Source organism: Oncorhynchus clarkii, chromosome 18 (genome assembly GCF_045791955.1).
Source record: "Oncorhynchus clarkii lewisi isolate Uvic-CL-2024 chromosome 18, UVic_Ocla_1.0, whole genome shotgun sequence".
Taxonomy (NCBI): domain Eukaryota; kingdom Metazoa; phylum Chordata; class Actinopteri; order Salmoniformes; family Salmonidae; genus Oncorhynchus; species Oncorhynchus clarkii.
Window position 1 is genome coordinate 64,304,145 of NC_092164.1, and position 22,443 is coordinate 64,326,587.

General features: G+C 43.7%; 1 protein-coding gene across 3 annotated transcripts in view; it reads right to left on the minus strand.

Annotated features, from left to right (window-relative positions):
* The window catches only part of LOC139373844 (protein 4.1-like), a 111,243-nt gene that overhangs the window by 42,196 nt on the left and 46,604 nt on the right, over positions 1–22,443 (minus strand). For all 3 annotated transcript variants that reach the window (XM_071114923.1, XM_071114922.1, XM_071114921.1), the window contains 7 exons: positions 18,347–18,434; positions 16,560–16,712; positions 16,277–16,374; positions 14,260–14,435; positions 5,403–5,659; positions 2,766–2,849; positions 844–891 (listed from right to left, as the gene is read on the minus strand). In XM_071114923.1, the coding sequence (XP_070971024.1) occupies positions 844–891; positions 2,766–2,849; positions 5,403–5,659; positions 14,260–14,435; positions 16,277–16,374; positions 16,560–16,712; positions 18,347–18,434 (904 nt within the window). The remainder of the gene's footprint in view (positions 1–843; positions 892–2,765; positions 2,850–5,402; positions 5,660–14,259; positions 14,436–16,276; positions 16,375–16,559; positions 16,713–18,346; positions 18,435–22,443) is intronic.

Here is a 22,443-nt window from a genome sequence, read left to right on the forward strand (position 1 = left end):
GCTGCGGAAAAAGGAGGTCAAAAGAGTGTAACGGATGTGAAACTGCTAGCTAGTTAGTGGTGGTATGCGCTAAATAGTGTTTCAATCGGTGACGTCACTTCCTCTGAGACCTTGAAGTAGTTGTTCCCCCGCGGCTTTTGTGGAGCGATGGGTAACGATGCTTCGTGGGTGACTGTTGTTGATGTGTGCAGAGGGTCCCTGGTTCGCGCCCGGGTATGGGCGAGGGGACGGTCTAAAGTTATACTGTTACACAGTCATAGTCAATCCAGGTTCTTTCACTTACAGGCACCTCATTCATTTGGTTTATCACTCTAGTTCTACTTGGTGAAGAATTATGTCCACAAGAGGAGAGCTTTATGTATTTCCTCTGCGGGAGGTAACGGCAAGGCTGGTACTGTTGGATAAGTAGCCTCCGTTTGTTGGTTTCAAAACAAATGGTGTAAAATAGAGAAGAAAATAAGTCTTTGATCATTGTGAACACATGAAATCGTTAAGAAGGGAACTCCACAGCCAAACAGTGTTCTCTTGTATAGCTGTCCTGTTACAGTAGATATACAAGGCTGGAGGACAGAGAAACAAACAGCCAAAAACATTAAAAAAAAATTGTATTAGAAATGATTTAAAACGAAATGGTGAAAAATCAACTGAAAGGCGACGAGTGATGCGATGATGAGGATGTGAATCACTGAGGATGTGAATCACTGAGTGTGCGTCTCAAATGGCACCCTATTCCCTACATAGTGCACTACTTTTGACCAGGGCCAAAAGGGTTCTCTGATCAAAACAAGTGTACTACATAAGAAGCGATTTAGTACAGAGCCTAACTGTAGACAGATATCTAACCTTCTTCACGCGCACCGTCTCCGTGCCGGTTCTGTCTCGGGGCGAATGCTGCCGATACCCCAGAGGAGGGAAGAGAGAGGCACATACAGTAACATTACAGACCCATGACTCTGTTTCAAAACCCATCTTCATATCAATATTTTAGTCTGATACATTTTGTAAAACATGCATCTCGTGTAATAACCTAAAGCCCCATGTATCAATGTTGAATTATTATAGTCAGACACTATAATACACTATAATATAATATTATAGTAAGACACTATATATACAGACACTATGGTACTGTAACACGTATATTTTGGTCAGACAGACAATAATACATGTCTAGTGGTACTATAACACGTATGTTATAGTCAGACAGACAGTAATACGTGTCTAGTGGTACTATAACACATATATTCCAGTCAGACAGACAGTAATACGTGTCTAGTGGTACTATAACACATATATTTCAGTCAGGCAGACAGTAATACGTGTCTAGTGGTACTATAACACATATATTTCAGTCAGACAGACAGTAATACGTGTCTAGTGGTACTATAACACGTATATTTCAGTCAGACAGACAGTAATACGTGTCTAGTGGTACTATAACACGTATATTTCAGTCAGACAGAGTAATATGTGTCTAGTGGTACTATAACACGTATATTTCAGTCAGACAGACAGTAATACGTGTCTAGTGGTACTATAACACGTATATTTCAGTCAGACAGACAGTAATACGTGTCTAGTGGTACTATAACACGTATATTTCAGTCAGACAGACAGTAATACGTGTCTAGTGGTACTATAACACGTATATTTCAGTCAGACAGACAGTAATACGTGTCTAGTGGTACTATAACACGTATATTTCAGTCAGACAGACAGTAATACGTGTCTAGTGGTACTATAACACGTATATTTCAGTCAGACAGACAGTAATATGTGTCTAGTGGTACTATAACACGTATATTTCAGTCAGACAGACAGTAATACGTGTCTATAATACGTGTCTAGTGGTACTATAACACGTATATTTCAGTCAGACAGACAGTAATACGTGTCTAGTGGTACTATAACACGTATATTTCAGTCAGACAGACAGTAATACGTGTCTAGTGGTACTATAACATGTATATTTCAGTCAGACAGACAGTAATACGTGTCTAGTGGTACTATAACACGTATATTTCAGTCAGACAGACAGTAATACGTGTCTAGTGGTACTATAACACGTATATTTCAGTCAGACAGACAGTAATACGTGTCTAGTGGTACTATAACACGTATATTTCAGTCAGACAGACAGTAATACGTGTCTAGTGGTACTATAACACGTATATTTCAGTCGGACAGACAGTAATACGTGTCTAGTGGTACTATAACACGTATATTTCAGTCAGACAGACAGTAATACGTGTCTAGTGGTACTATAACACGTATATTTCAGTCAGACAGACAGTAATATGTGTCTAGTGGTACTATAACACGTATATTTCAGTCAGACAGACAGTAATACGTGTCTATAATACGTGTCTAGTGGTACTATAACACGTATATTTCAGTCAGACAGACAGTAATACGTGTCTAGTGGTACTATAACACGTATATTTCAGTCAGACAGACAGTAATACGTGTCTAGTGGTACTATAACACGTATATTTCAGTCAGACAGACAGTAATACGTGTCTAGTGGTACTATAACACGTATATTTCAGTCAGACAGACAGTAATACGTGTCTAGTGGTACTATAACACGTATATTTCAGTCAGACAGACAGTAATACGTGTCTAGTGGTACTATAACACGTATATTTCAGTCAGACAGACAGTAATACGTGTCTAGTGGTACTATAACACATACATTTTGGTCAGACACACAGTAATACATGCGTCTCATGCTGTGCTAGCTAGGCGTCGATAAGGCCACAAACCTGGCTCTTTCTCTCTCTCTCTGTCCCATTGGTGGTGGTGGTGACTGCAGGGGCATGATGCCTACTCCTCCTGGCTCCCTCCCTCTGCAGTGGTGGCATATCACACAGACAGCTCAGAGCTCACGCACTACAGTGGTCTGCCAACAGGGCGGCGTTGCTACGCTCTAACTGGAGCACGGGCTATAGGTATACCCAAATGTCGCCTATGGATAAGCTTTCCATGAATAAAGCTATATAATATATATATATATATATATAAACCTCTGTTATTAAATAGTGATACTGTATAAACCTCTGTTATTAAATAGTGATACTGTATAAACCTCTGTTATTAAATAGTGATACTGTATAAACCTCTGTTATTAAATAGTGATACTGTATAAACCTCTGTTATTAAATAGTGATACTGTATAAACCTCTGTTATTAAATAGTGATACTGTATAAACCTCTGTTATTAAATAGTGATACTGTATAAACCTCTGTTATTAAATAGTGATACTGTATAAACCTCTGTTATTAAATAGTGATACTGTATAAACCTCTGTTATTAAATAGTGATACTGTATAAACCTCTGTTATTAAATAGTGATACTGTATAAACCTCTGTTATTAAATAGTGATACTGTATAAACCTCTGTTATTAAATAGTGATACTGTATAAACCTCTGTTATTAAATGGTGATACTGTATAAACCTCTGTTATTAAATAGTGATACTGTATAAACCTCTGTTATTAAATAGTGATACTGTATAAACCTCTGTTATTAAATAGTGATACTGTATAAACCTCTGTTATTAAATAGTGATACTGTATAAAACCTCTGTTATTAAATAGTGATACTGTATAAACCTCTGTTATTAAATAGTGATACTGTTATTAAATAGTGATACTGTATAAACCTCTGTTATTAAATAGTGATACTGTATAAACCTCTGTTATTAAATAGTGATACTGTATAAACCTCTGTTATTAAATAGTGACTGTATAAACCTCTGTTATTAAATAGTGATACTGTATAAACCTCTGTTATTAAATAGTGATACTGTATAAACCTCTGTTATTAAATAGTGATACTGTATAAACCTCTGTTATTAAATAGTGATACTGTATAAACCTCTGTTATTAAATAGTGATACTGTATAAACCTCTGTTATTAAATAGTGATACTGTATAAACCTCTGTTATTAAATAGTGATACTGTATAAACCTCTGTTATTAAATAGTGATACTGTATAAACCTCTGTTATTAAATAGTGATACTGTATAAACCTCTGTTATTAAATAGTGATACTGTATAAACCTCTGTTATTAAATAGTGATACTGTATAAACCTCTGTTATTAAATAGTGATACTGTATAAACCTCTGTTATTAAATAGTGATACTGTATAAACCTCTGTTATTAAATAGTGATACTGTATAAACCTCTGTTATTAAATAGTGATACTGTATAAACCTCTGTTATTAAATAGTGATACTGTATAAACCTCTGTTATTAAATAGTGATACTGTATAAACCTCTGTTATTAAATAGTGATACTGTATAAACCTCTGTTATTAAATAGTGATACTGTATAAACCTGTTATTAAATAGTGATACTGTATAAACCTCTGTTATTAAATAGTGATACTGTATAAACCTCTGTTATTAAATAGTGATACTGTATAAACCTCTGTTATTAAATAGTGATACTGTATAAACCTCTGTTATTAAATAGTGATACTGTATAAACCTCTGTTATTAAATAGTGATACTGTATAAACCTCTGTTATTAAATAGTGATACTGTATAAACCTCTGTTATTAAATAGTGATACTGTATAAACCTCTGTTATTAAATAGTGATACTGTATAAACCTCTGTTATTAAATAGTGATACTGTATAAACCTCTGTTATTAAATAGTGATACTGTATAAACCTCTGTTATTAAATAGTGATACTGTATAAACCTCTGTTATTAAATAGTGATACTGTATAAACCTCTGTTATTAAATAGTGATACTGTATAAACCTCTGTTATTAAATAGTGATACTGTATAAACCTCTGTTATTAAATAGTGATACTGTATAAACCTCTGTTATTAAATAGTGATACTGTATAAACCTCTGTTATTAAATAGTGATACTGTATAAACCTCTGTTATTAAATAGTGATACTGTATAAACCTCTGTTATTAAATAGTGATACTGTATAAACCTCTGTTATTAAATAGTGATACTGTATAAACCTCTGTTATTAAATAGTGATACTGTATAAACCTCTGTTATTAAATAGTGATACTGTATAAACCTCTGTTATTAAATAGTGATACTGTATAAACCTCTGTTATTAAATAGTGATACTGTATAAACCTCTGTTATTAAATAGTGATAGTGTATAAAACCTACACATGTACATGTGAACTGTTGTCTGGCATTTCAATTTGTTGCTAGCCAATATGTTAAGCTCATGTAGTGTCGTCCTCGTGTAATCAACCTGGTTCAGTCAGTCTCCAATGAAATACTGTACAATGTGTTCTGTAGTACCGCTGATAGAAATGGTGTATCATGCAGTGAGGCAATATTCTCTTACATCTCAAGAGAGTTGCAGTGTGTCCTGGCCTGATTCTGTGAGCGTAATGTGTGAGTGAAATACCTTGAACTCTGGGGTGGACTGTGGTCTGGAGCTCTGTGTCTTGGAGACCTCTGTCACCTTGCTCTCCACCTTGGCCTCTTCCTTGGTCTTCCTCTCTGCTGAGCGTGACTGGCGGCCCGGGGCGGTGGATGCTTCTCGCCGCTCACTGCGGGGCAGGGCAGAGGTCACAGTGGGCGGGGCGGCATCCCCTGGAGAGACGGGGGACATAATGGGAGCACTGACTGGACGGGTGCTCTTGTCTGGAGTGGACACCATGGCTGTAGGGGACGGGAGGAGAGGAGGGAGGAGGAGAAGAGGGGGAGGAGAGATGAGGAGGGAAAAGAAGGGAAGAGAAGACAAGAGGAGAAGGGAGAAATTGTTAAAATAAATCACAGCAAAGAGAAAGAGGAACCATAAAGAAACTGCAGTATGTCGACATCAGGTTTCCTGCATACTCACACTCGGCATACTCACACTCGGCATACTCACACTCGGCATACTCACACTCAACATAATGACACTCAACATAATGACATACTCAACACAACACAATGAAATACTCAACACAACACAATGACATACTCAACATAATGACATACTCAACACAACACAATGACACACTCAACATAATGACATACTCAACACAACACAATGACACACTCAACATAATGACATCCTCAACATAATGACACTCAACATAATGACATACTCAACACAACACAATGAAATACTCAACACAACACAATGACATACTCAACATAATGACATACTCAACACAACACAATTACATACTCAACACAACACAATGACATACTCAACATAATGACATACTCAACACAACACAATGACATACTCAACACAACACAATGACATACTCAACATAATGACATACTCAACACAACACAATGACATACTCAACATAATGACATACTCAACACAACACAATGACATACTCAACACAACACAATGACATACTCAACACAACATAATGACATACTCAACACAACATAATGACATACTCAACACAACATAATGACATACTCAACACAACACAATGACATACTCAACACAACATAATGACATACTCAACACAACATAATGACATACTCAACACAATGACATACTCAACACAACATAATGACATACTCAACACAACATAATGACATACTCAACACAACATAATGACATACTCAACACAACACAATGACATACTCAACACAACACAATGACATACTCAACACAGCACAATGACATACTCAACACAACACAATGACATACTCAACACAACATAATGACATACTCAACACAACATAATGACATACTCAACACAACACAATGACATACTCAACACAGCACAATGACATACTCAACACAATGACATACTCAACACAGCACAATGACATACTCAACACAACATAATGACATACTCAACACAACATAATGACATACTCAACACAACATAATGACATACTCAACACAACATAATGACATACTCAACACAACACAATGACATACTCAACACAACATAATGACATACTCAACACAACATAATGACATACTCAACACAACACAATGACATACTCAACATAATGACATACTCAACACAACATAATGACATACTCAACACAACACAATGACATACTCAACACAACACAATGACATACTCAACACAACACAATGACATACTCAACACAGTGGCATAGTCAACACAACATAATGACATACTCAACACAACGACATACTCGCACACACACGCGCACACACTCGCACCTTACTGAAGGCAGTTCCTCGAGCGACCACTAGGGCGCAGCGAAACGACATAGACTAGAGCGTGTACCTGTAAGGATGGACGACGTGACAAATGGAACAGGCCCTTGGGAGTAGGAGGTGAACGATCCAAACAACTCAAACCAGTCAAACATCACTGGCACTGAAGAGAGTGAGTCAGAGACAGAATCCTACGTGGCCTGAGACTGGTGTCATGTGACCACACAAAGTGTGATACGTCTATAGAGGTAGAAATCTTCTTTGTAAAAGCTGCTGCAAAGCCAAGTGAGAACACAACGAGGCCAGAACACAACGAGGCCAGAACACAACGAGGCCAGAACACAACGAGGCCAGAACACAACGAGGCCACAACACAACGAGGCCAGAACACAACGAGGCCAGAACGCAACGAGTCCACAACACAACGAGACCACAACACAATGAGGCCAGAACACAACGAGGCCAGAACACAACGAGGCCAGAACACAACGAGGCCAGAACACAACGAGGCCAGAACACAACGAGGCCAGAACAACAGATCCATAGCTCAGCAAAAAAGTATTTCAGAGGAAGACGCAGACAATATGAAGCTGTGGTTATTATAAGAGAAGCGTAGGGGGAAAATGCTATGCTATCCTCTCAATAAGAAGTTCCCACTTGTGAAAGTTAAGACGATTCTGACTTATGAAATTTAGGACCGTTCTTCTTCTGCTGTTGCGTCGTAGAGTTATTTTAAGTCTCCTGCCATTTACCTCCCGGAACAGTGGGTGTCTTGGGACTGACGGGGTCCCACAGGAAGTCATAATGATTTTTATTTAGCTCACACACAGGCTCAGCGGCTGCCATAGCTAATAATGTAACATTGTCCTCAGGAACCAAAGCAAAGCCACATATCCCAGCAGGCATGTCGAGTTGTTAAGTCAGGCGTTGTCTCTTGAAAAACAAGGTCAGTTCCTGGGTGAGTAAGCGCAGGGTGGAGGGCTCTCCTTCAACAAGGACTTCCTGTATGTGCTTGGGGTTTCTCAGGATCCAAAGCAAAGCCACATAATATCCCAGCAGACATGTCGAGCAGCTTGTCAAGCTTGAGACAACCGCAAGGTCATTTCCTGGGCGAGTAAGCAATGGGTCAGTAAGTTGCTCTTCCCATAGCTACCTGGGGGTGGTGGTATGAGTGATGCAGGCGGATCGTGGTCCAGCAGCATAAACCATCGGTGAGTGGTGGAGGTTGGAACAGACACAGAGCATGCTGATGATGCCGAGGTTGGTTACGCTACAGTGGGGTTATGTTTAGCAAAATTCAAGAACCTTTACAAAATTCACAGGTTTTCCAGAAATCCCGGCTGGAAAGATTCCCGGATTTCCTGCTTATTCCCCCCTGATTCCGGGAAACATCCAACCAGGATTTCTGGAAAACCTGAGAATTTTGAAAAAATTACCGGAATTTTGAAGAAATTACCGAAATTTTGAAAAAATTACCGGAATTTTTTTCCGGAATGTTAAAAAAATTACCTGAATTTTGGACACCCTTTAGAAGGAGGAGCTGTGGCAAACAAAGCGTGGCCAAACCATTCAGTACCTGGTGGTGTCAAATAGACACGCTTGTCCAACAACAAAAAACAATCATCATCCCACCTCTACCCACTGTAGTTTGGTTCAGTCCACCACACATCTTACTCTCCTGGTCGGTGGCCTCAGCTCCACCCTCTTCCACACCACTCTAAGGAAGTGTGTCTTATCAGCACAAAACACTTGTTTCCTCTTCCTCCTTCCTGGTTCTCCTCCTGGACCTCCTCCTGGGTGTCATCCTGGTTCTCCTCCTGGATCTCCTCCTGGGTGTCCTCCTGGGTGTCCTTCTGGGTCTCCTCCTGGGTCTTCTTTATCATGACACCATGTCTTCTCTCGGTCGCCGTGACAGCCTCGCGCTTGACCTGACGGGGATGTTGCTCAACCGGAGATGACGTGACTGGGAAGACGGCCAGCTGTCAATCATGAAACAGCTACTATGCCAACCAACCACACTCAGCTTTTAGTTTTAATATGACTTATTATTATCTCCATAGAGAAAGAAGTCTCCTGACCTCAAAGACATTCCTCAATGACTACCGGTTAAATAAAGATAAAATAACAACAGTTCAACTGTCAAACTAATAAAACTCTTGAGGAGTCAGGACTCACTGTAGCACGCCGAGTGTCTTAATAAGGGCAGGGAGGTCTGATGACCCAGCAGAACGAACCTGATATCCTCCTCTCCCTGAGACCTGCAACCCACCAACCCCACCTCAGCAGGAACGTCAACAGCTGTTGGAGGAGCAATAATTATTACAGTAACGCAGGTAGGTAGCCTAGCAGTTAAGAGCGTTGAGCTAGTACCCGAAAGGCCGTTGGTTGGAATCTCCGAGCCGAGTAGAAGAAAAATCTGTCTGTGCCCTTGAGCTCCTGTAAGTCTCTCTGGATAAGAGCGTCTGCTAAAATTACATCAATGTAAGTAAAAAGGTTGTGATTAACGATTAGGAAAATTATGATTAGGGGACTAGAAAAGTATTTCGGTCCTTGAAAAGTAACAGCTGAGGCCATGAACAAGACAGAATAACAACAGTTTACTGCACTGTGCTATAGAGACCAGTGGGTGGCAACATTGAGCTTAGAGTCAAAAGCTGACAGAGCAAGTCCTGAAATTCACAGTTCAGATGCAGTTCAGGAGAATAGATAAACAAGCTCCTCAAGTCCTCAGTTCAGGAGAATAGATGAACAAACTCCCCAAGTCCTCCGTTCGGGAGAATAGATAAACAAGCTCCTCAAGTCCTCAGTTCAGGAGAATAGATAAACAAGCTCCTCTAGTCCTCAGTTCAGGAGAATAGATTAACAAGCTCCTCTAGTCAGTTCAGGAGAATAGATTAACAAGCTCCTCTAGTCAGTTCAGGAGAATAGATTAACAAGCTCCTCAAGTCCTCCGTTCAGGAGAATAGATAAACAAGCTCCTCTAGTCAGTTCAGGAGAATAGATTAACAAGCTCCTCAAGTCCTCCGTTCAGGAGAATAGATAAACAAGCTCCTCTAGTCAGTTCAGGAGAATAGATTAACAAGCTCCTCTAGTCAGTTCAGGAGAATAGATTAACAAGCTCCTCTAGTCAGTTCAGGAGAATAGATAAACAAGCTCCTCTAGTCAGTTCAGGAGAATAGATTAACAAGCTCCTCTAGTCAGTTCAGGAGAATAGATTAACAAGCTCCTCAAGTCCTCCGTTCAGGAGAATAGATAAACAAGCTCCTCTAGTCAGTTCAGGAGAATAGATAAACAAGCTCCTCTAGTCAGTTCAGGAGAATAGATAAACAAGCTCCTCTAGTCAGTTCAGGAGAATAGATAAACAAGCTCCTCTAGTCAGTTCAGGAGAATAGATAAACAAGCTCCTCTAGTCAGTTTGGGAGAATAGATTAACAAGCTCCTCTAGTCAGTTCAGGAGAATAGATAAACAAGCTCCTCTAGTCAGTTCAGGAGAATAGATAAACAAGCTCCTCTAGTCAGTTTGGGAGAATAGATAAACAAGTTCCACTAGTCTGGTTGACCATCACACTGTTCAGCTCACTGGACTGGTTGGCCATCACACACTATTCAGCTCACTGGACTGGTTGGCCATTACACACTGTTCAGCTCACTGGACTGGTTGGCCAACACACACTGTTCAGCTCACTGGACTGGTTGGCCATCACACACCGTTCAGCTCACTGGACTGGTTGGCCATCACACTGTTCAGCTCACTGGACTGGTTGGCCATCACACACTGTTCAGCTCACTGGACTGGTTGGCCATCACACTATTCAGCTCACTGGACTGGTTGGCCATCACACACTATTCAGCTCACTGGACTGGTTGACCATCACACTGTTCAGCTCACTGGACTGGTTGGCCATCACACACTATTCAGCTCACTGGACTGGTTGGCCATTACACACTGTTCAGCTCACTGGACTGGTTGGCCAACACACACTGTTCAGCTCACTGGACTGGTTGGCCATCACACACCGTTCAGCTCACTGGACTGGTTGGCCATCACACTGTTCAGCTCACTGGACTGGTTGGCCATCACACACTGTTCAGCTCACTGGACTGGTTGGCCATCACACTATTCAGCTCACTGGACTGGTTGGCCATCATATTTTTCCATTATTTAACTAGGCAAGTCAGTTAAGAACAAATTCTTGTTTACAATGACGGCCCACCCAGCCAAACCCTAACCCGGACGACGCTGGGCCAATTGTGCGCCGCCCTATGGGACTCCCAATCAAGGCCGGTTGTGATACACCCTGAAATCGAACCAGGGTCTGTAGTGATGCCTCTAGCACTGAGATGCATTCCCTTAGACCACTGCGCCACCTGGGAGCCCCAAAAGGATCATCTGTAGCCAGCACACAGTAGGTGGTCCAGGATGAGATCAGCTTCAGAAGATACAACAGAACCGTCCTCCGAGTTATTCAGGTTAGGTATGAGGTCACCTCCAGGATACAACAGAACCGTCCTCAGAGTTATTTCAGGTTAGGTATGAGGTCAGCCCCAGGATACAACAGAACCGTCCTGTTTTATCATCCTGATCCGTTGTCAGTTTTGTGGAATAATTCTAATGTTAATGTTAGATTTGAATGGAGAAAGCTGATCCGAGAGCAGCGCTTCCTTTCTCTCAATCCTATAAGTATCGACACATGCTCCAACTTAGCAAATGTTCTCGCTGCCTGGTGTTTTGGGAAACGTATGTCACATCTTCGTCTGTTGTAGGAAAGATGGATCGTTTAAAACACTCGTAAGCCTGAGTTCCATCGCTATGGGGAAACCGGGCCCTGAGTGTGAGAATGGTAGCAGCAGCAGTTAGGTGACAGGTGGAGGCTGCCTGAGCCCACAGGGAGTAAGACGTTGAAGCTGTTTTGTGTGGTAATCACTGGCTTGTGCCCTGCCTACCTTATGTTGTCAGCAGAAATACAACCCGATGTTATGGGGAGCGGTTGAATAACAAAGAGAGAGAGAGTGTCCCAGATGAGAAGGCTGAGATGAGGAGAGGAGGAGAGCAGGGGAGAGGAGGAGAGGAGAGGAGGAGAGGAGAGGAGGAGAGGAGGGGAACGGAGGAGAGGAGGAGAGAGGAGGAGAGAGGAGAGGAGGAGAGGAGGGGAACGGAGGGGAGAGGAGGAGAGGAGGGGAGGAGAGGAGGGGAGAGGAGGAGGGGGAAGGAGGAAAGGAGGGAAGAGGAGGAGAGAGGAGGAGAGGAGGGGAAGGAGGAGAGGAGAGGAAAGGAGGAGAGGAGGGGAGAGGAGGAGAGGAGGGGAAAGGAGGAGAGGAGGGGAAAGGAGGAGGGGAGGGGAGGAGAGGAGGGGAGAGGAGGAGAGGAGGGGAGAGGAGGGGAGGAGGGGAGAGGAGGAGAGGAAGGGAAAGGAGGAGAGGAGGGGAGGAGAGGAGGGGAGAGGAGGAGAGGAGAGGAGGAGAGGAGGGGAAAGGAGGAGAGGAGGGGAGAGGAGGAGAAGAGAGGAGGGGAGAGGAGGAGAGAGGAGGAGAGGAGGAGAGGAGGGAAGAGGAGGAGAGGAGGGGAGAGGAGGAGAGGAACGGAGGAGAGGGGGAGAGAGGAGGAGAGGAGAGGAGGAGAGGAGGGGAACGGAGGAGAGGAGAGGAGGAGAGGAGGGGAACGGAGGAGAGGAGGGGAACGGAGGAGAGGAGGGGAGAGGAGAACAGGAGGGGAAAGGAGGAGAGGAGGAGAGGAGGGGAGGAGAGGAAAGGAGGATAGGAGAGGAGGAGGGGGAAGGAGGAAAGGAGGGGAGAGGAGGAGAGAGGAGGAGAGGAGGGGAAAGGAGGAGAGGAGGGGAAAGGAGGAGAGGAGGGGAGGAGAGAGGAGGGGAGGAGGGGAGAGGAGGAGAGGAAGGGAAAGGAGGAGGGGAGGAGAGGAGGGGAGAGGAGGAGAGGAGAGGATGGGAGAGGAGGAGAGGAGGGGAAAGAAGGAGAGGAGGGGAGAGAGGAGGGGAGAGGAGGAGAGAGGAGGAGAGGAGGGGAGAGGAGGAGAGGAGGAGAGGAGGGGAGAGGAGGAGAGGAGGAGAGGAGGGGAGAGGAGGAGAGGAGAGGAGGAGAGGAGGGGAGAGGAGGAGAGAGGAGAGGAGGAGAGGAGGGGAGAGGAGGAGAGGAGAGGAGGGGAGAGGAGGAGAGAGGAGGAGAGGAGGGGAGAGGAGGAGAGGAGGGGAGAGGAGGAGAAGAGAGGAGAAGAGGAGAGGACTAGTGCCTCTTACATGCTGACCAATCCACACTCCAGTCCAGTTGGTGGCAGTAACGCACCTTAAAGTTGGTTGCCAACCACCATATAAAATCCACAGAAGAAGAATGAACGAGGAGAGATTAATCTAAGAAAAATGAACAAAAAACTAACTAGGTTTCCCCTTTTAATCTGTGGATTAAGTGTCAGAGTAAAGAACACACGTTTTTTTGTGATTCAAAATGGGTCAGAATTCTACAAAGATTCAGCAAAAAAGGACCTTGTACATTTCACAATGTTCATCTCCCCGGACAAATTAACTAGCAACAGCAAGCTAGCTAAATGTCACAGTTAGTTTTTATATTTTAATCTGCGTGTCTTGATCGCATCTGGTGGGTATAGGCAAAATGAACATGCGCACGATGGCACACGCGGATGCACGTGAGGAGCCGGATTGGTCAGCATGTTAGAGGTTGAGAAGAGGCCAGCGAAGAGAGGGTTAATAAACCCTGACGTGGGCCAGTACTGTTACTGTACCTGAAGGTAATGTTACTACAGAGGAGGGGGGTTGAATTCAAGGTAATGCTACTACAGAGGAGGGTGGTTGAATTCAAGGTAATGGTACTACAGAGGAGGGTGGTTGAATTCAAGGTAATGTTACTACAGAGGAGGGTGGCTGAATTCAAGGTAATGTTACTACAGATGTGGGTGGTTGAATTCAGGGTAATGTTACTACAGAGGAGGGTGGCTGATATGGTAACTAGTCACCCTCTTCTTTCCTCTCTGGAGGAGCTGGAGTAAACACAGAGACTTACATCTTTCTGGAGTTAAACAGGGACAAGTCAGACTCTCTCTCCACATACACCCCTACCCCACCCACAGTCCCGTTCAACAAACCTTCGTCCAGGCTGCGTGAGTTCCTCTTGCTGGCCGAGCGTTGGAACAGGGGGGCTGGCCTGTCAATCATAGAGCTGGCCTGGCGGGTCTGAGCCTGGGTCCGCCCACTGTAGCGGAACTTAGAACCCAGTGCAAGGAACTTCCTGGGAGTGGTAGCCACCTCAGTAGAGGTCAGTCTGGACAGAGGAGGCAGAGGAACATTTATATAAATATATCTATAACTATATAATATATAACTGCCTGGGAGTGGTCGCCACCTCAGTAGAGGTCAGTCTGGACAGAGGAACATTTATATAAATATATAAATCTAATATATAAAATTCTGCCGTTTGATTGCAAATATGCAGACAGAGTCCAAAGGAGAACACACAGAAGGCTGTTGTATAAAACACCTGTCTCCCCATCTTCAAACTAAGGGGAACCCTTGACAAGGAGGGAGAAGCGTGAATCCATGTATACAGGTAAGATAGTCTAAATAGCTACATTTTCCGATATTACATGTTTCAAATTTGGTCAGAAAGTCATTTCCATTTCAAGTTAAAGTGTACTGTTAGCTAGCTAGTTAACGTTAGCTGGCTGGCTCGCTAGCTAACGTTACGTGTATGATCTGTGTAGTTATATTATTCATATCTCAGAGCCATTTGCATTGCTAGTTATAGCCTAATGTTAGCTAACTAGCATTGCTAGTTATAGCCTAATGTTAGCTAACTAACATTGAACCTGGTTGCTTAGCTACCTGCAGATTAATGCAGGGTAGTAACGTTATGAGTTGGGATTATGGTTCATTGTTTAGCTAGCTAGCTACAAGTCTTAACAAAAGACTCCACTATGCAATTAACCATTCCAATAGAATGTTCATGATGTCACTGTGACAACTGTTGATAGACGTAGCTGGTAAATTCGCTCTGGCTATCTACTCCGATTTCAGAGCACTCTCGTCTGAGTGTGCCAGAGCGGAGAATAACTGATACATTTACGAATGCTCAACACCCGTTGAATATGGCCAGTGTCAGTAAAAGTTGGCAAAAAAAAACAAATTAAATTGAAGCCAGCAGCACAGCTGCAGTCACCAACACTCTGGATAACATAAAAACAGCCTAACCAGCTCTGCTAGGGTGAGTAATATGATCAGAGGGAGCTGCTCTCTCATTTGTGTCTGGAAGTAGCTAGCCAGTTAGCCAACGTTAGCCAGTTAGTTTGGGTGCTTGACTGCTGTTGTTTGGGACAGAATGCTCGGATCAAACCTACTCCTCAGCCAGAGCGTACAATGTGCGCGCTGAATACTCCGAGAGCGAAACACTCTGAATTTATGAACGGACAATCTGACAACGCTCTGAGTTTACGAACGCCCAGAGCGCACTCTGAGCCCACTCTGGCACTCCAGATTAAACTTTAAAAAACACACCCATAGTATAAACCAGCCTTTAGTCATGAAATCTTTGGGTGTTTAGTACATGGCTTCACATGTGAATCCTTAATGAGATGGGTGGGGCTAAGGCTTTAGGGGGTGCGAACGATGCTGAATGGGTGTAGACAAAGAAGAGCTCTCCAGTAGGTGTACCAAAACATCCAAGGGCTATTTTCTCAAAAGTGAGCTTACAAGTTTATCGACTTTTAACAGCAGAATTACTTTCCCAGAATTACTTTCCCACTACAACTGTAGTGTTTAATAAACCATTTTCTAGCTCTGAGTCTCTACTTTTATCCAATGTCAAAAAACACCATTTGAAATGTAGCTACATGAGACCCGAAATCGAGCCGGTTGGTCACAATTTAGCTTTTAAATATAGCTAACTACATTAACATTTTAGCAGTGCATTAAACTAAGGTAGGTAAGACAACCACATACAGTATTAGTCATTGTGAGTAACTAAACTACATATAACTACTATATAGCCATACTAATAATGTATTACTACTGTAAGGACCGTTCTCAATAAAATAATAACTTGGTGTTCTTCACAAGTTAGAATGATAGGTTCTATCACGGGGAGCTTCAAACAGTGTGTTCTCTTACCTGAAGAAGGTGTGATGCTCCACACACACTTTCCACAGCTTCTTGGAGGCCTTGTAGTTTGGCAGTTTGAAACCAATGGCGCTTTCGTAATGCTCCAGCTGTTGGAAACAAAAGCATATGAATGATGGTAGCACTGCACTAGATCCACTATACCTATTGATTTGACATGTAACTCAACTTTTACTTATGACTACTATACTGTTTATCTGACTCCTGAGAGATCAGGCCTCTTGTGGGCTAAAAGACAACCAAATAAACAACCAAACACATAAATAAAGTTGACCTCTGAGGGGCGTATCTTGATGAAGAAACTGCTGCGTTTGTAGGAGACCTTGAGGACTTTGGGCCAGGGGAAACGGTTGATCCTCAGCTTGTCCTTGTAGACCATCAAACCCCCAGAACACACACCCAGCATAATATCCACTCCATCTAGATCCTGGAGACAGGGATGGGGAGGGAGGGGAGGATGGAGAGGGAGAGAGAGAGAGATTTGAGAGAAAAAGAAAGGATGGAAGAGTGTGTGAGTGAGTAAGAAAGAAAGACCACCCAAAAACAGAGAATACAACAGCTAGATGTACATTTGCATGATCGCTGACATTATACCATTGACTTGGGCTGAGTATTAATGCAATGACAACATCCAACCACCGGGAGGCAGCATCCATCTCCTGTTCAGCATAATGACTTCCATATTTTATTTTAAATCCCCGGTTTTGATGCAAACAGATTGACCTCATTTCTGCTACTAAATCTGTGCTCTGACAGAGGCACCCGTTTGTCCCTTTTTTAAGGAACAGACACAAACACTGACTTCACAGCTGACGTAGGTTACACTGCAGCAGGCAAGGAGGTAGGTGGGTGGGTGCTATAACCATGTTAAATACCACATCTGCATCCCAAATGGCACCCTATTCCCTATATAGTGCACTACTTTTGATGAGCCCTGGTGAAAAGTAGTGTACTATGAAGGGAATAGGGTGCCATTTGGGACGTAGGCCATATCTTCTTCATCATCATCATCGTCATCATCGTCATCAAGCCTTCTCTGCTCGGTGGTTAATAGGACAGATGTGATATTACTGGCCTCCAGTGGACAGACAGGAGGATACAGAGGGACAATCTGGGCTGAAACACCTGCATGCCTACCAACGCGTCATCATACATGGAGGTAGAATATAGTGGTTGCAGATTGAGATTTGAAAACTAGTTAGAACCTACTTATATTCACAACATCAACAACAATGTGATGTTAACACACAGCATCTTACTTTTGACTTTTTAGTCAGCTAGTCTCCACATGGAGCCTGTCAGTTTCTGTGTTGAATGAGTAATGCTCTGCAGGTTGGGGTTGTGGTCCTACAGTATGTTACCTTGGCCTGGGTTGTAACTTTACGTTACCTTGGCCTGGGTTGTAACTCTACGTTACCTTGGCCTGGGTTGTAACTCTACGTTACCTTGGCCTGGGTTGTAACTCTACGTTACCTTGGCCTGGGTTGTATCTCTACGTTACCTTGGCCTGGGTTGTAACTCTACGTTACCTTGGCCTGGGTTATGACTCTACGTTACCTTGGCCTGGGTTGTAACTCTACGTTACCTTGGCCTGGGTTGTAACTCTACGTTACCTTGGCCTGGGTTGTGACTCTACGTTACCTTGGCCTGGGTTGTAACTCTACGTTACCTTGGCCTGGGTTGTAACTCTACGTTACCTTGGCCTGGGTTGTATCTCTACGTTACCGTGGCCTGGGTTGTAACTCTACGTTACCTTGGCCTGGGTTGTAACTCTACATTACCTTGGCCTGGGTTGTATCTCTACGTTACCTTGGCCTGGGTTGTAACTCTACGTTACCTTGGCCTGGGTTGTAACTCTACGTTACCTTGGCCTGGGTTGTAACTCTACATTACCTTGGCCTGGGTTGTATCTCTACGTTACCTTGGCCTGGGTTGTATCTCTACGTTACCTTGGCCTGGGTTGTAACTCTACGTTACCTTGGCCTGGGTTGTAACTCTACATTACCTTGGCCTGGGTTGTGACTCTACGTTACCTTGGCCTGGGTTGTAACTCTACGTTACCTTGGCCTGGTGCAGGTCCACTCCGTACATGGCTAGTTTCTTGGCGTTCTCCAGAAAGGCCATGTCTGCCTGTGCTGGACTCATCGACCTGTAGATAGGACAGACGCCATATTAGCAAAGAAGCAACGTGTTATCATACAGTAGCATGAATGACTCTGGCATTACAGATTCATTATAAGTAGCACATTCCTGCTGTGAAAATTATTTACATAACACTGATTTACATAACACTGATTTACATAACAGTGTACACAGGTGACCCTATGCATTCAGTACAACCCCCTCCCTCCTAATCTGAAGGTCTTGTGTGTGGACATTCTGCTGAGTATACTGGGAACACTTGTCTCTAAGTCAGTGTGTGTGTGTGTGTGTGTGTGTGTGTGTGTGTGTGTGTGTGTGTGGACATTCTGCTGAGTATACTGGGAACATTTGTCTCACAGCTAGCTAGCTGCCACCGAGTCACCCAGCCCCGAAGCTAGCCCTGAGCCAGGCCCAGCTCCCAGCCTACTCTGTGATCACTCGGCTACTCAGCCGATGCCCAACACGGCTAGAATCCACTACTCCACCGGATCCTTGACGTAAGCTCTGGACCTTTGCATCAGATCATCGCTGCTAGCTAGCTGCTACCGAGTGGCTATGGTGGCTAACGCCCCTGCCCCGAAGCTAGCACCAGTTAGCCGCGAGCCAGGCGCATCTCCCGGCTAGCAAACTAAATTACTACAACTACAATACCTCTTTCGCCATCTGGCCCAGAACATTTTTTGGAGACACGGCGCACCGCCGTACCACCACGACTGGTCCGGCGACGTAACTCCATACGCTGTGCCCTCAACCGGCCTTTGCCGGACGTCAGAGCAGACTCTTCTACTAACCCCGGCCTGCTAACTTTAAACGCTGTGTCTCCCGCGTGCTAGCGTAGCAACGACTACCCCGTGGCTTCCCTGTTCCATATATTGCTGCTTACTGGATCCTATGATCACGTGGCTACATAGCTGATGCCTGCTGGACTGTTCATTAATCACGGTACTCCATTTTGTTTATGTTTTGTTTATCTGTTGGTCCCAGCCTCGAACTCAGGCCCTGTGTGTAGTTAACTGACCCTCTCTGCCCATTCATTGCCATTTTACCTGTTGTTGTTGCCTTAGCTGATTAGCTGTTGTTGTCAAACCAGTTGTTGGCTTAGCTAGCTCTCCCAATCAACACCCTTGATTTCTTTATGCCTCGCTTTATGTCTCCCTCAAATGTCAATATGCCTTGTACACTGTTGTTAAGGATAGTTATTATTGTCTTAGTTTACTGCGGAGCCCCTAGACTGTACATGCCTTAATAAATACCTCCTTTGTCCCACCTCCCACCCAGCATAACTAGCCCGTCCAGAGATGCAACCTCTCTTATCATCACTCGATACCTGGGTTTACCTACACTGTACCCGCGCACCCCACCATACCCGTCTGTACATTATGCCCTTAATCTATTCTACCACGCCCAGAAATCTGCTGCTTTTATTCTCTGCCCCCAACGCACTAGACGACCAGCTTTGATAGCCTTTAGCCGTACCCTCATCCGACTCCTCCTCTGTTACAAGGGTGATGTGGAGGTTAACCCAGGCCCTGTGTGTCCCCAGGCACTCTCATTTGTTGACTTCTGTAACCGAAAAAGCCTTGGTTTCATGCATGTTAACATCAGAAGTCTCCTCCCTAAGTTTGTTTTAGTCACTGCTTTAGCACACTCCACCAACCCTGATGTCCTTGCCATGTCTGAATCCTGGCTTAGGAAGGCCACCAAAAATTCTGAGATTTCCATCCCCAACTACAACATTTTCCATCAAGATAGAATTGCCAAAGGGGGAGGAGTTGCAATCTACTCCAGAAATAACCTGCAAAGTTCTGTCAAACTTTTCAGGTCTATGCCCAAACAGTTTGAGCTTCTAATTTTAAAATTGAATCTCTCCAGAAGTAAGTCTCTCCCTGTTGCCGCCTGTTATAGACCCCCCTCCGCTCCCAGCTGTGCCCTGGACACCATATGTGAATTGATTGCCCCCCATCTATCTTCAGAGTTTGTTCTGTTAGGTGACCTAAACTGGGATACATTAACACCCCGGCCGTCCTACAATCTAAGCTAGATGCCCTCAATCTCACACAAATTATTAAGGAACCTACCAGGTACAACCCTAAAGCCGTAAACATGGACACCCTCATAGATATTATCCTGACCAACTTGCCCTCCAAATACACCTCTGCTGTTTTCAATCAGGATCTCAGCGATCACTGCCTCATTGCCTGCTTCCGCTATGGGTCTGCGGTCAAACGACAACCCCTCATCATTGTCAAACGCTCCATAAAACACTTCTGCGAGCCTTTCTAATCGGCCTGGTCCGGGTATCCTGGAAGGTTATTTAACTCATCCCATCAGTCGAGGATGCCTGGTCGTTCTTTAAAAGTAATTTCCTCACTATCTCAAATAAGCACGCCCCTTTCAAAAAATGTAGAACTAAGAACAGATATAGCCCTTGGTTCACTCCAGACCTGACTGCCCTCGACCAGCACAAAAACATCCTGTGGGGGACTGCACTAGCATCGAATAGCCCCCGTGATATGAAACTTTTCAGGGAAGTCATGAACCAATACAAGCAGTCAGTCTGGAAAGCAAAGGCTAGTTTTTTAAACAGAAATTTGCATCCTGTAGCTCTAACTTCAAAACGTTTTGGGACACTGTAAAGTCCATGGAGAATAAGAGCACCTCCTCCCAGCTGCCTACTGCACTGAGGCTAGGTAACACTGTCACCACCGATAAATCCACAATAATCGAGAATTTCCATAAGCATTTCTCTACGGCTGGCCATGCTTTCCTCCGGGCTACCCCAACTCCGGCCAACAGCTCCGCACTCCCCGCAGCTACTTACCCAAGCCTCTTAGCTTCTTCTTCACCCAAATCCAGATACCAGGTGTTCTGAAAGAGCTACAAAACCTGGACCCGGACAAATCAGATGGGCTAGACAATCTGGACGCTCTCTTTCTAAAATTATCCGCTGCTATTGTTGCAACCCCTATTACCAGTCTTTTAGCATCACTACTCTGGACGGTTCTGACTTAGAATATGGACAACTAAAAATACCTAGGTGTCTGGCTAGACTGTAAACTCTCCTTCCAGATTCATATTTAACATCTCCAATCCAAATTTTTTATCTAGAATCGGCTTCCTATTTCGCAACAAAGCCTCCTTCACTCACCCCACCAAACATACCCTTGTAAAACTGACTATCCTACCGAACCTTAATTTCGGCGACGTCATTTACAAAATAGCTTCCAATAATCTACTCAGCAAACTGGATGCAGTCTATCACAGTGCCATCCGTTTTGTTACCAAGCCCCTTATACCACCCACCACTGGGACCTGTATGCTCTAGTCGGCTGGCCCTCGCTAAATATTCTGCTCCAGGTCATCTAAGTCTATGCTTGGTAAAGCTCCACCTTATCTCAGCTCACTGGTCACGATAACAACACCCTGCTCCAGCAGGTGTATCTCGCTGGTCATCCCCAAAGCCAACACCTCCTTTGGCCGCCTTTCCTTCCAGTTCCCTGCTGCCAATGACTGGAACGAATTGCAAAAATCGCTGAAGCTGGAGACTTATATTTCCTTCACTAACTTTAAACATCAGCTATCTGAGCAGGTAAATGATCGCTGCAGCTGTACATAGCCCATCTGTAAATAGCCCACCCAATCTACCTCGTCCCCAAATAGTTTTAATTTACTTTTCTGCAATTTTGCACACCAGTATTTCTACTTGCACATCACCATCTGCTCATCTATTTATTAAATTGTAATTGCTTCGCTACTATGGCCTATGTATTGCCTTACCTCCTCACGCCATTTGCACACACTGTATATAGACTTTCTTTTTTTCCATTGTGTTGACTGTACTCTTGTTTATTCCATGTGTAACTCTTGTGTTGTTGTTTGTGTCGCACTGCTTTACTTTATCTTGGCCAGGTCGCAGTTGTAAATGAGAACTTGTTCTCAACTAGCTTACCTGGTTAAATAATGGTGAAAATAAATAAAAAGTCTGTGTGTGTGTGTGTGTGTGTGTATTCTGCTGA